Genomic DNA, 14,118 nt, shown 5'->3' with positions numbered 1-14,118 from the left:
TAGAAGACGGTAGTGGTTCCGTAGCGACTCGCAGAGTATCTGCGTATCGTACTCCTTTCGTGGACACTGACGTAGCCTCAATTTCAGAAAATGTTCATTTTGGAAAAATCACAAAACAGAAACATTTCTAGTGTTCAATTTCAAATTCAATGAAAAGCCGTCAAAAGGGGCTTTGTCCAAACCGATTCAACCATGCTCTGCTACCACTTGTTATGGGATTTCCGTGGTTTACAGAGGTGTAAGGTGGTGCTGGTGTGAATGGGTGGACAGAGAAAAGATCAGACCATAAGTAAAAACATTAAATTTTGAAATTTTATTTCTTTGCCTTTTTTTAAAAAGAAATTGGTAGTTAGAAAATATGAACCAACAACAACAAATAACAATTAAATATGAGCTCATTGGCTCCCACAGTAACAATGACTTAAAACCAAAAATCAGGTACAATGGAAAAGGTCATAGACACAGTAGTTTACAAGAAATGAGCATTGTAGCTCAAAAGATACACTATTTTACAAGGGCATATTCGCTCCACACATTTTCATTCTAGGAGACTGAGCTCAAAAATTTTACTAAAGTCGAGCCTCTCAGAGGCACATGCTTCTTGCCAAATTTACACTTCAAACACTGTATTTACTGTCATTTCTGCTCGACGGTTTGTTACACACTCGTCTATAAATAATAACAATTTAAGCAGGTGCAATGAGTGCTCATTCTAAATGGCCTTAAAGTACAAAATAAAATGTTTAAGATGATCGGCCATGAACAAAATGCTAGGAGGCGAAACACTTACACTCCTTTTGAAAGACACTTAAAATCCTTCATGGGCTTATGGCCCAAAGTTGCAGAAGCTAAGCCTATACTACAGAGAGGTGACTAGATGTCAAATATTAAAGTTCCAAAATAGTCTTAAGAATTTTAAAAATTAGAAAATCTTAGTCAGCCCATAGCAATTAATAGAGGGTGAACACTCTTTATTCCCTAAATTTACATATTTCCCAGTAGGGATTTGAACCGAGACCTTAGACTTGCCAAAAATTTACATTTAAACAGAAACTTCAGAATTTTACATTAAGAAAAGAAGTTTGAAACCTTCCTCTCAAGTTAACTGCCTGGAGCTGTTACATGTTAAAAGATACCTGCCATTACCTTGAGTTGTTGGGCCTTCCGACGACGGCAAGGCTGGCCCTGCCCCCTATTACGCCGTACACACATTCTAGAGCGGAGCGATGAAGATAACAATACGGCCCTAATGCGCCCAGCTTTTATAGCAACTCAGAGGGGAAAAGGTTCAGAACTCTCTTGACCTAGGCAGAATGCCTGTACAACCCCCAATTTTAATTGGCTAGAGAATTATACACAAAAAATCGTGATTGGTTAATAACTTAAGGAAGAAGGAAGCTGTAGAGTGCTAGTAACCTTAGCACATAAAATAAACAATCTACAAACACTTAATAATTAATAATTAATTATTAATTTATTATTATTATTATTATTATTATTATTATTATTATTATTATTATTATTATTATTATTATTATTACATTTCTTCTATACACTATGCAAGGGTTCTCAATGAGCATCTAATGGTCTGCCTATTATACTGGTAATTTTGATATTTTATTTTTGCTTACTTTAATATTTTAGGAGCAGTACTTGCAGTTGTTTTCTGTCTTTCTTTTTTTTTAACCTGACATGGAAATTTAGTTTTACTTGGCCTGTATATATATATATATATGTGTGTGTGTGTGTGTGTGTGTGTGTGGTGTTGCAGTTTGTTGCTTGACATTTGAGTTCATACAAATTTTTAAAAAACTAAAAAGAAAGCTGTCTGTGGAGAGATGGTGTGTAATGACATTAGTAGACATTAGGTCCCAATATGAATATAAAGTTGGAACTCACAAGGAGAGGACAAATTGGAGCAAATATTTGTTTATAGGAAGAGGAGTTAGGGACTGACTACTGTTTCATGTTTAAGGTTTAAGCCACACCGGTTCAAATGAGCAATGTCTGTATAGCCCACCCACACGACGAACAATAGTCATGCTTCTGAACAACTAAATCTCATTACTGAAAGTCTATACCTACATAGAGTTTTCCAATTATGTTTGTCCATAAATAGTTCGCTGTTACGGGTTTTCATTTGAGATTTCAGAATGTTGACCTGAGGGCTGGCGCATAGAAAATTCATGTACTGTACTTTACCATACCGTAGGGAGAAGAAGAAGGGCTCCACATTGTCATATGCAACATGCAGGCAATTTATAGTTTTACTGGCTAGAGAAAACAGCTTTTTAATAATGGTTTTAATTCAGCAGTTTGGAAACTGGCTCTAATTATATTCTAAAAAATGTCTACATGGTACATTATTTGTTTAGAACAATTATAAACTAGATTTTAATGGAAGATAACAAGTAGTGTTTCTTTTAAGATTAAGAAGTGTGTTTTAGACTATAACAAAGTTGAATTGTCATTAATTTATTGTGAATATTTGTTTCTATGTAAATTATGTGTTGTAGAATTGAGTCTTTTTTTATTTTTTTGTATTTTGGAAATTTTTAATGATCACTGAGGAAGAGAACAGACCTTTTTCTCAAAACATATACAAAACCAGTATGTACTAAATAAGTTTTATATATATTTTAACCGTAACTGTGCACTTTGTGGCTAGACGAGCATAAGACCAACGCAGGGCATGTGCGTATCTGGAGTGGTACAGAGAGGGAGAGGTTTGCTTGAAATAAGTATAATGGAATTCAAAGAGAGTTGATGAATTTATTAACACCACACAAAAAAAAGTTCTAATTTCATATCACCCCTGTACAGAAGATACTGGATATGCCTTCACTTCGCCCTGGGCTGGCAAAGTTCGTTGTGGTCCGGCTGCTGTTCTCGTTCGACCCTGGGACGCCTTCCGATGGAGGTATGGACGGTCTAGATTGATCGGGAAGTTCTAGAAATTCTGGACGGTCTAGACGTTCTAGAAAATCTGGATGGTCTAGAAGTTCACGTGATATGAGCGTTGGTCGAGCTTATATACTCTGCACTCGCGCCCTGGATGTTTTTGAGTTGTACAAACAGCTTCTGCACAGATGAAAATGATCATAGAAATGGCTTCAGAATGTTAATAAAAACCGACCCGTGTTCTGAAATTAACCACTTGAAAGAAACTGAATGTTGTAGAATGTCACTAAAAATTGAACACGCAGCTCGACATTGCTAATGGAAATGTTAGTAGACTGAGTCGAATGTCAAATACAGTCAAACTCATAACACAGAATAGCCACTCAGAAAATCGTATAATTGTATAACTTTGTACTGTCAAATGTCGTTGGAGTCAACTTAGGAAGTAATACAAATAATGCGATACTTGGCAAAATAAAGTTTTATCACTCGGTGATTGTTCATAAGTTTACACGATATCTTATAAATTTGAAGGTAATCACTTCAATAATTAGCAACGAAAACATTCATCCTGTGAAATTAGTCTCATTCACTTTATTTAATCACAAATAATATCGTAACACAAATGGCGTTGAGTCTGTTTATAGGCTGTCCTTGTTCTATTTACAGAAGCACAAGTTCAAATATACTGTTCGTAGCTAAGAACCTATGGAATGTTTAGGAATTATGTGAAAAATACTCTCCACTTCGCGAAAACACAAGTTCAGGAAGCATTCATAGTACTATCTCAATCGTCTATCACTCAAGAAATCCTAAGCTCAACTATAATGTTATACTTTGTCAAAATATTTCAATCACTCTATGAAAACGTAGGTTTTAATGCACTGTTCGAAGTCTATCATCCAAAGAAATATTGTGATCAATTTGAAATGTAAGCACTTGGTTATTTAACTAAATATTTCAATCACTTTGAAATGTAAGCATTGGGTAGAAAATAATACAAGTTCCAAGTTAAATTACACCGTTCAAATTCGCGGTGAAAAGTTTTATCACTTGCTAATGGACAACACTGAAAATTTATAAGTCTGGTTTATTTTACCATGGAGTTGAAGTTTCTAAGTATGAAGAACTTCATCAAACACTTGACATTTGGCGAAACCATAGTTTTACGACGAATAATGCCACCAGCCGACCGTCCGGTCTCGACTGTGGTACTTGACTGACTTTGACCTGCTAACTGGCAAGTTAATATTAATCAATAAAGCAACACCAAAAATTGTCAGCGTCTAGTATAGCTAGATTAAGATGAAGATTCTTTTATACAAGAATCGTGGGTATTTAAGTGATTGTATCCTGTTGAATATCTCCCTTGATTCTGGTCAGATTCTCTTCACACTTGGTGAAAATGGTGACATAAAATTGGTTAACACAATGATGTTGTGCTCTTAATTTTATCTTAACCCCCCAAAAAAGTTATTAGCAATAGAACGTTTTGAATGTTCTACCGGCTGATGTAATCCAACTGTGTCAAGATAAGGTGGGATGTGATGTCACACGTTCCACGTCGCACTCTGCCTGCTGCTGCAGCCAGCTGTGAGCTAGCGCATGACGCGTAGTTCGAGTTCAATTGGTGGGGTATCTGACTTGGAACAGCGCTCCTGGTACAATATATATATATATATATTTGTTTACAATTGTATTGACAAGGTGGACCTATTTCGGCCCTGTTTCACAGGTTTGTCAATAAGTGCTACTAGTCAGCATGGATCAAATGGAACCGCTTATGGTCAAATTTATTTTCACCAAGCCATCTCAGTTGCATAAGTTCTGTCTCTTTCCCATTAATAAAAAGATTATCAGCCTTAATAATGTACCTGTCATGAAAATGAACATCACACATGAAACTTGGCAGTGAGATTTCAGTCCTTCTGCGAAATAGCATTTGTTCACTTCAAAAACATGTTGCTCTTTTTGGGTAGTGTAGAGAAATCTCTTACCTTATTATTGTCCTTGTAACCTGATGTACAACCCATTGATAACAAGGCATATTTGCTTCACAGCAATAAGAATACTGTGCTGACCAACAACGAAAGAGTAAACTATACAAAATATTTAATCATTATGCTGCAAATCGCTATACCTATTGTTGTTAACATGAGCAGTATCTCGCCAAATCTAGCCTTTTTTGAAGAGAGTCATGGAGGTAAAATATATTCATCAGAATTATTATTGAAAAATATTGAGGTTTTCGAGCAGTGAGCTGAGTTTTTAATAGATTCTGCTGTTCAAAATACATAACAATAAAACAGTTGCCTTCAGGTTGCCTTCATTTTATTCTGTGTGGAGGTCTGAAGCATTACTTTCAATTAAGAGAATATAATAAGAACATCCACAAAGCCACGTTCATTAAAAGTAAACTGCACTGCCACGCACAATACAAGGTACCTACTGTATTATCAACTAAATCACCTAGCAGCTGCCGCACCACAGTTTTGGCCAGACACCATGGTGCCAGACAAGTGGCAAGTGTACAGGCGCTCAGAGAAATGATTGCACTTTCTCTTCTATACAATATGGCATATATAGAAATCATTCAGCAAGAAAGGCTAATAAACTACAATCGACAACTGATCTGTTCACTGGTCATTGTGGGCTACAGGAACATCCATTCAGGACTGGAATTTCTTTGAATCTCTTTTATGTTAGATTTCATAAGGCTGATGAAACTGCTGAAAACATACTTTGCAAATGCAAATGCTAGACGCTGACAATTTTAGGTGTCGCTTTATTGATTTAAGTGAACTCTCTAATGTCCCTCTTAGTGGTCTCACAGCATTTATCTTAACTGTAGAGTTCTGCAGAGAGAATAAATTGGGGAAAGCACAGTAGATCTAATTGGTTGCAGTGCAAGGTCATGTAGTGACTTCCCCCTTGTAAATTCATTCACACAAGACTGCAGTCACTAGTATGACACAGGCTCTCAGAGAAGGCTTTACATGCACAAAGTATACAGGATTGCTGTTCCATGGTTCCTAAACCTTTGTATGAAGCAACAGTAAGAACTTTATGGATTCTGGTACAACAGTTATCAGTGGAACAAATGAACAAATGATCTGTGCAATTCTGCTTTCCAGCTTCATCAGGAGGACTGGCTTCAGTCTTCATTGAGGGTCTACCTAGACTGATCTCCCTTGATATGGGAGGTGTAGGATAAGAAGATATCAGTGGTTTGTTTTATTTTGTTGCAGGACCCTTTCCTCTGGTACCAAGATGCATTTGAACGTGCTGAGTATATTTTGGTGATGGCATCTCCTTCAGTTCCTGTTGTTTGTGAAGAGGGCATATATCCAAATGTAGAAACAGTTGGAATGCGCCTACTTGCTGGGAAGTTTAGTGATAAGAATTGTTACAAGAAGTTTTTCACAGTTGTCTTCCCATATTGTAAAGTTAGTGACATACCACGTGAAGCAGTAAACTTTAAACGCTTCATGCTAATGAAAGATTTCAGTAAACTGATTTGGTACATCACTCATAATACTCATCGAAACCTTCTTTTTAGACCATTTTACAGTGTTTTCTCAGTATGTGGAAGTACTATTAACATGAAAGGTCATTGTAAACAGTTGTTGGAATCTTTCAGAGTTGCAAAAGATGATTTAAATACTTGTAATTCAGGAAATTTGGAAACTTGCAGAAAATCAGCACCTGATAATGATGTACTTAAACACCTGGAAACTATTGTTCCAATTAATAATTGTGATGATGATTTTTACCACTCATGTGTAAAGCCTGAAATGAATGATGATGATGATGTTGTTGGAAGTAACATATTTCCTGGTAACATTTCTGAATTAAATTTGTTAGGTTCTGAAGGGGAGGAAATAGAATCTGCTGTACAGAGTAAACCTATTCACCACTCAGATTTGGATATATATAATTTACTACTGTAACAGTAAAGCAATTTCTTGCTGCTGTGTTACATGATTAAATACCCTTCGTATTCATGTACTGGTCCCGATTTTCTTTGCAGATTTTGCACCCTCCAGATGAGTAAACTATTTCTTAAAACATATCATTGTACAAAAGTTGCCAGTTAAGTATTCCGTATTAATACATCTACTAAAAATAAAATATAGTATCGTCTTTCATAGCATACACAGTGTAAACCTTTTAGTCGTCAAACTATTTTTCATTATCTTTGAAGCCAGTAAATACAGTTTGTTGCTGGTCAAGATATTTTTTAACTAAAACTTGGACAGACTTCAGACATCCAGTACTAAAACTGTTTCTAACCCTTCAGCCACCATTTTTGTCTATTTTTTCATAAGATACAGGGCAGTACAGTTCATCGCTTTCTAAAACTTCTGGGACTAATGACCTCATTGTTAGGCCCTTTAAAACAGTGAGCATCAACATTATAATCTAATCTTTTGAATGTATAATACTGTATGTATTTTATGTAAACTCATATCCAGAATAAAATCAGTATTGGCGATTTTCTTCAGGAGACCCTCATACACTTTCTTCTCAATGTTGCCTCTGGTCTCATCACTCTCAGCACTAGTGAAGTAAAACTAATGCCTCATAATTGTCCCAGACTGCTTAAACACTTAAAGCTAGAAGAGATCCACTGAGTACCCAATACTCTGCCAATTTTTAGAAAATTGGATTCGATGTTCTTTTAGTTCTGTGGCGTTCTTGGGCAACTGATGGTAGAGGGTGTTGGTTATAGCTTCTCGATGAAGGATTTAACATGGTTTACTTCTGAAGGAAAAAATCTTTGTTTATAACATCATCTATTGTACTTATTTTGTGATTACTCAGTGACAACTTATAGTTTGTGGAAAAGCTTTATTCTGCAATGTAAACCACTTATTCCCAACACGTCATCTATTGTACTTTAGTTTGTGATTACTTAGTGACAACTTACAATTTGTTGAAAATTTTCTTCAGCAATGTAAACAACTTATTCCCAACATTATTCTTGCACTGTTTGTGACAATAGAAATGAGACAAAGGATGAAAGATCAAACAGTCTTCCACAGTCCTTTTTTAAAAATTCTTTTATAGATTACACATATTTATAGTTTAATTTATTTTGTAATTTTCAAATGTTTACTTTAATTAGGGTGTATTCTTCGTTTGTTAGGGTTTGTATACTATATTTCTTCTTCTTCTAGCCCTTTCACAATTACTTCGGGTCATCACTATATGAATTAAGGCCAGTTTTATGGCCGGATACCTTTCCTGATGCCAGTTGTATGTGGTGGGATGTATTCACTATCGTGTGTTTTTGTGGTATTTGGTAGTTTGATGTGTTGTATGTAAATGAATGTATTAAGACAAGCACAAACACCCAGTCCGCAAGCTAATTAACCAGACGAGACTGAACTCTCTGGCCCATGGGAATCTCAAACACTGGGCCCTCTAATCTAAAGGCCACTAAGATGACCATTCATTCAAAGTGCTGGACAGAGTTATTCCCTTTCGCAATCCTCATGATAATTTTTGGATACCCCAGTGATGCTAGTTGAGGCATTATCCAACTCATATTACTTACGTTGATCATCTTAAGTGATTTGATTCCAAATTCAAAGCAGCACACTGAATTATTAATCAAATGGAAAATTCAGGTAGTAAAAAACTTTTAACACAAGATTTTTTTATCTCTAAAGAACATCTTTGAAATTTGTATTGGGCTTTTATATGGATGGGGCCAGTACATCAGTACACGAGTTCTGTTGATAGAGAGATAATTCTTATAATGTTGATGAAGCAGTACTGCTGATAATACCCACAATACTTACCAGTAAGTAATTAATCATAGTATTTTATCTCCATGGCATTGAGCTTGATAATTCTTGTATTATCTGCGCACTTTTTATCGATAGATTTGTGTACGGGTTTGAGGAGTAAGGAGGGGGCAATTCCGGTTCCAGTAGTACTGCCAACTGAATGGAAATGAAATCTGAATTGAATCGATAATATGATCGATCAATATGAATTTTGCTAAACCTTTGTTATCTTAAGCCAACAACTGTGTCACACACACATTATATAACATTTCTCGATGCAAATCTTATTCCTAGAGTGAATTCTATAGTTTGGCTTTGCTGTGTAAATAACAACAGTACTAGAACGTAAAGTTTACACCAGATTTCGTACAGCGATGCATAAGCGATTCATAGTTTGTGTTTCAAAGGTTGCCAATACGAATCTCGAAGATTGGCGAGGTTGACCAATTCAGCACTAGGGTGTAAATCTATCCAGAAAAGGTGCGCAGACAATACAGTATTTTGTTGTAGTGGAAGCCATTTCTTTTTGGTTTAGACTCAGTTAAGTTCTTCAGCTTGTCAAAATTAATTTATGAATTAAAAATGTAGAAAAATACTGAAAAAGAGAATATGTAATACTAGAAAATTTTTAACTAAGTTGTTTGCTCATTCAGGTATAATCTGTTGTTATATTTTTTCAGGTATTTTCTAAAAATGTATTCATAAATGAGTCTCGACAGAATGAAGAACTTTAATTAATTTTTGCATTTTGCAAATTGATCATTTTGACACAGGTATAATAACTACATTTTAATTTTTGATTGGGTAAGAAACCTAACAAAAGCAAAATTAATATGTGTATGAAATAAATGGAAAGCTGTGGACTTAACCACATAAACACCTGTGGATAGAACGTACTTAAACATAAGATAACCACACCATTTCTCCCTTCTCTTGTCTCACACATATCACTCCTCCCTTTACCACATAACAGTGTCTACATTTTATCGGTGGTCACCACCATTCTTATTCTATCCTCCAGCAATGAACGCTACTGCAGAAATTTTCATCTGAGGTTTTTCTTTGATGTGTACTCTTTCCACGCATGTTTATGAGGTAAGGTGCTCCTCTCCATCCCTTCGTGCACATGTAGGCCTACATTTTATTTTTTCTACTTTCAGCAGACAGTATCTACCAAAGATTTTCGGTGAACTGTTTTAATCAAATTCCTGTCTCTACAGCGATGTTCACAAGCATGCTTTCATAAACTCAACAGTCTCCATTTCTGAATGTTCATGTGTACGGGACATTTGTGGAATGTGATTAAGGAGGACTAAATGCAATAAACATTCTCCAGTTGTATATTGCTTAACATTATTGTACACTTTCAGGTTCTTATTTTTGTTTATTTTATTCTAATTGGTGTATTGCATGCCAAAAGCCTGGATTCAGTTCCAAACCTCACCGCAGTGTTCATGACGAGTGGGGCATATGATGCTGTTGATGATGATTTGTCCATCAAATGGGGACATTAAGCCTTGAGCAGACCCCTTGGTGTTATTCAACACAAGTCGGCTCTGTGATGACACCAGGTTTTGGTTGTTTTTTTTTTTTTTTTTTCCCCACACCGACACAGATAGGTCTTATGGCGACGATGGGATAGGAAAGGCCTGGGAGTTGGAAGGAAGCAGCCGTGGCCTTAATTAAGGTAAAGCCCCAGCATTTGTCTGGTGTGAAAATGGGAAACCACTGAAAACCATCTTCAGGGCTGCCGACAGTGGGATTCGAACCCACTATCTCCCGGGTGCAAGTTCAAAGCCGCGTTCCCCTGACCACACGACCGACTTACCCGGTGACACCAGGTTTCACTCCCTCCCTATCTCATCATCATCATTCCAATCCAGATGCGCAAGTCGCACCAGACAAGCCGAACATGTCCTCGGACACTCCCAACACTAAAAGACATACGCTAAATAAATAAATAAAATGTATTTGATTGGGAAAGTATACCTGGATATAAGAATATGTTTTGGCTTGACTTTTATTTTATCTGATTATTATAGCAAAAGCTGAGTAGGACAGAGCATCGTATTATGTTTTATTTTTTAATATTATTGGTTTCTATCATACGCATAGCCAACCAAAAATGGAAATTGAATATAACAAGCAGGGCTGGTGACTTACATGTTAAAACTCATAAACTTGCAACATCATCTTCAACGTTAAAATCTTTTTATTAACCCAGACGCTCTATATAAACATTTAACTCTCCTCCACAAAAGAATGTTTTCCCAGAACCATCCCTCTCCCTTTTCTTTAAAGATGTCCTCCAATCCCAAAAAGACTTTTAGGGATGCGGTAATACTTTGCCAGTATATTACAGGATAGTGTTAAAAAGTACTTGTAGTTTTATGTGACTATCGATATCGTAACTGTAGCCACGGGACCTCAGAATTTACACAGAACCTGATCCACAGTGACATAGCTTTTTATTTAAAATATCTCGTATGCATTGGCCGGGATTTGAATTATGGTCCAAAATGGTAATTTTTTATTATTCATTTATAGATATGAACAATAGAAAGTCTCACTTGCACAACCATGAAGAACTGTTTGGTCTTCAGTATTTTTCTTTTATTCTCATATGTTGGCAATTCCCATATATTCTTCATTTATCAATCCATGGCTAAAAAAAATAACCATTTCCCACCTTCAGACTACTGATTTGAAGTGTATGTTTTCCGCAATAAATTCTTTATTAAATAGAGTATCATGTACTGCACTTTTTGTTAAAATTTCAAAAAAAAAAAAGACTGAAGTCTTTGATCAAATATAGTACATAAACCAGCTAAGTGTAGCAGCAGAGGTATTTACCTTTGCAGAATATGTAAGACAGCTTGAGTAGGTATGCAGTCTGAAACCACAATACAAAATTAGTCAACATTATAAATATTTTGTTAGTATCATTTCTTTTTTGAAAATGTCTTATGTTTATTCTTAATCATGTTGTAAATGTTCCTTTTTCATAGAAAATATTATAGCTCTCCTATTTCAGTGGACTTGGCAGACTGATATGTAATAGCAACTTTTGACTTGGTGAGGAAAGCAACGGGAAACTACCTCACTCCTCATTTCCGTAATATGACTCTTCAGTGACACCTAGGCTATCTATGACAGCTGTTGGTGTAGCTGTAGAGGATCAAACCAGCCTTCGGGCTGAATATGCAACATACATATAGATTAAGTTAATTATACTATCATACTGGATATATTGCGTTGTTGAAGAGAATGAAGCAAAGAAGGAATTCTGGAGTATATCCTGAAATTACTTAAGAAATTTTGAAATTACATCAAAGAGTACTTTTATCATAGTAGGGCTAGACAATACCTAACAGTTTGTATATGAACAGGCAAAGATAGGTTAAAATGAAGAATACTACTTTATTTTGGCATGACTTCAAAAGTTATTGAAGCATTTGTCATGAATGTCTCCATTCTTTGATGATGGAAAGTAGCATCTTGTTTGTTGAACACTTTTAACTGATTCAGCATTATATTTCTGTTTTCCCTTACCAGTCCATCAATGGCATTAACAAATGCATCTGGTGTTGATAGGTGGCCACTCCACTCCTCGCCTTTCACAGTCATTTGACCCTCTCATGGCACTGTTTTTACACTTACTGAATAGACATCACTTTGTCTCCATTTACAGAGAGAGTCCTCCTGCGAAAGTTTACAGGTTCCATGTTTTTGTCCTCAGAAAACAGATCACCAAGCAGACCTTTTGACCACTCGTTCAGGACTTTCACGTTTGCACATATACACAATCTATTGATGTGACTACAAACTATTGGATACACAAGTTGGAATGAGCTCCATTCCTTTGATTTTTACGGACAACACTTTCCTTCCACGGAAGCAAAAGCACACATAAATATACAACAGCATGCATTATGTGCTGTGCCTTGGTATGTAATTGTGTTGTTCAAATATTTATTTGATAAATGGAACTAACACATTGAGTACCACAGTAGATACTGGTGCCTCTTTTAAATGTTCCTGCTAGGCTGTGGCAGATTCGGGTGTCTGCTGGCTCAAAAGTGTTTACGTGATTACCTGTACACTCGTTCGCTTGTATACAGGATTTGACAATATTGAGTACTGTAACTGTCAAGTCCCTTTGGTTATATTTAACATAACATGCTCAAATTATACGGGGTCTCTCATATAAACGCAGACCGTCCAGCGGCATTGTTACTGTCCGAGACTTAAGCAGCAGTACTGGAGGCACGCGCATAGTTCTTAACCTTGCAGGCAGCGTGCACGTGTTCGACCTAGCTGTCGCCAGTCTGAATCTCAGCTGTTAACATGGTGTGACAGTTACTTTCGTAAATAAAAGTTATTTTAAGTATGAGTAGGCTCGACGGATGTGCAATGCATTTGTACAGCAATTTCCTGGTGAAGTGTCACCTTCATGAACTCCATTTCACGTAATTATAAATAAATGGTAAAATAATTGAAGCTACTATTAAAAACATGCGCGTATGCACACAAACAATTTTAACATTGTTTAAAACCTACTGATCCAGCCACAAGAGTGAGATATTGTGAGTGGTATCTTGCATCATTGAATGGTCGTGTGAACAGTTATAACTCTTGCTGTTAGTGTGCAGAAAATCCTAACAATGTTTATGAAGTTCCTCATTATGATAGCAAGATTGGTGTCTGGTGTGCTGTTAGTGTAAGATGAATAATTGGGCCTGTATTTTTCGAGACAGCAGTAAATGCAGTATGTGATTGTTACTTATGGGATAAACTGAAAGAAAATGTGTATCGAACAAATCCTCACATATTGGAAGAACTGAAATGAAAACATTGCGAATGAAATCAGAAATTTTACAGTGGCAGAACTCACTCGCATCAGCCAGAATGTGGTTACCAGATATAATGCCTGTAGGCCTATAACCCAGGAAGAATGACACTTCCAGCATCTTTTATAAGGTAAGATTTAATATAGATTGTATACATGCTTAAAGCTGGGTAGCTGTGCGCGACGTAAGTTCGGCTGAGGCAGCTGCTGTAGCGCAGTGTACAAGCACCGTGGACTCAGTCTGTGTTTATATGTGAGACCCTGTATGCCTTGAAATATTAGAAAATATATTTATTATACATTATATGTACAGTATTATATTATTCATTCAAATACGAGAAAATATAGTTAGCAACTTGTTTGTCATTCACCCTCCTATTCATTCACTGTGCATTGTTCACTCATTATTCAACACTGTATAGCAGTAACATATTACTGTTTGATACTGGGCTACAGACCCTAGAGAGGAAAGAGGAAACAGTTGGCAAGGAAGTGTTAACAACCGAAAGTGACAGACAAATGACAGTTCGAGTGGTACACTTTTCAGTTTAAAACATTTTATTTTCCTGACTC

The 14,118-nt window shown here is 36.2% G+C and overlaps 1 protein-coding gene across 2 annotated transcripts in view; it reads left to right on the top strand.

Annotated features, from left to right (window-relative positions):
- Positions 1-7,594, top strand: part of LOC136873812 (uncharacterized) — an 88,826-nt gene extending 81,232 nt beyond the window's left edge. For both annotated transcript variants that reach the window (XM_067147076.2, XM_067147069.2), the window contains one exon: positions 6,150-7,594. In XM_067147076.2, the coding sequence (XP_067003177.2) occupies positions 6,150-6,851 (702 nt within the window). In that variant the 3' untranslated portion in view covers positions 6,852-7,594. The remainder of the gene's footprint in view (positions 1-6,149) is intronic.
- Positions 7,595-14,118: the final 6,524 nt, after the last annotated feature.

The sequence above is a fragment of the Anabrus simplex genome, chromosome 1 (genome assembly GCF_040414725.1).
Source record: "Anabrus simplex isolate iqAnaSimp1 chromosome 1, ASM4041472v1, whole genome shotgun sequence".
In the NCBI taxonomy this organism is placed as follows: Eukaryota; Metazoa; Arthropoda; class Insecta; order Orthoptera; family Tettigoniidae; genus Anabrus; species Anabrus simplex.
Note: the sequence above shows the minus strand (reverse complement) of the source record. Positions and strands in the feature narration are given on the sequence as shown.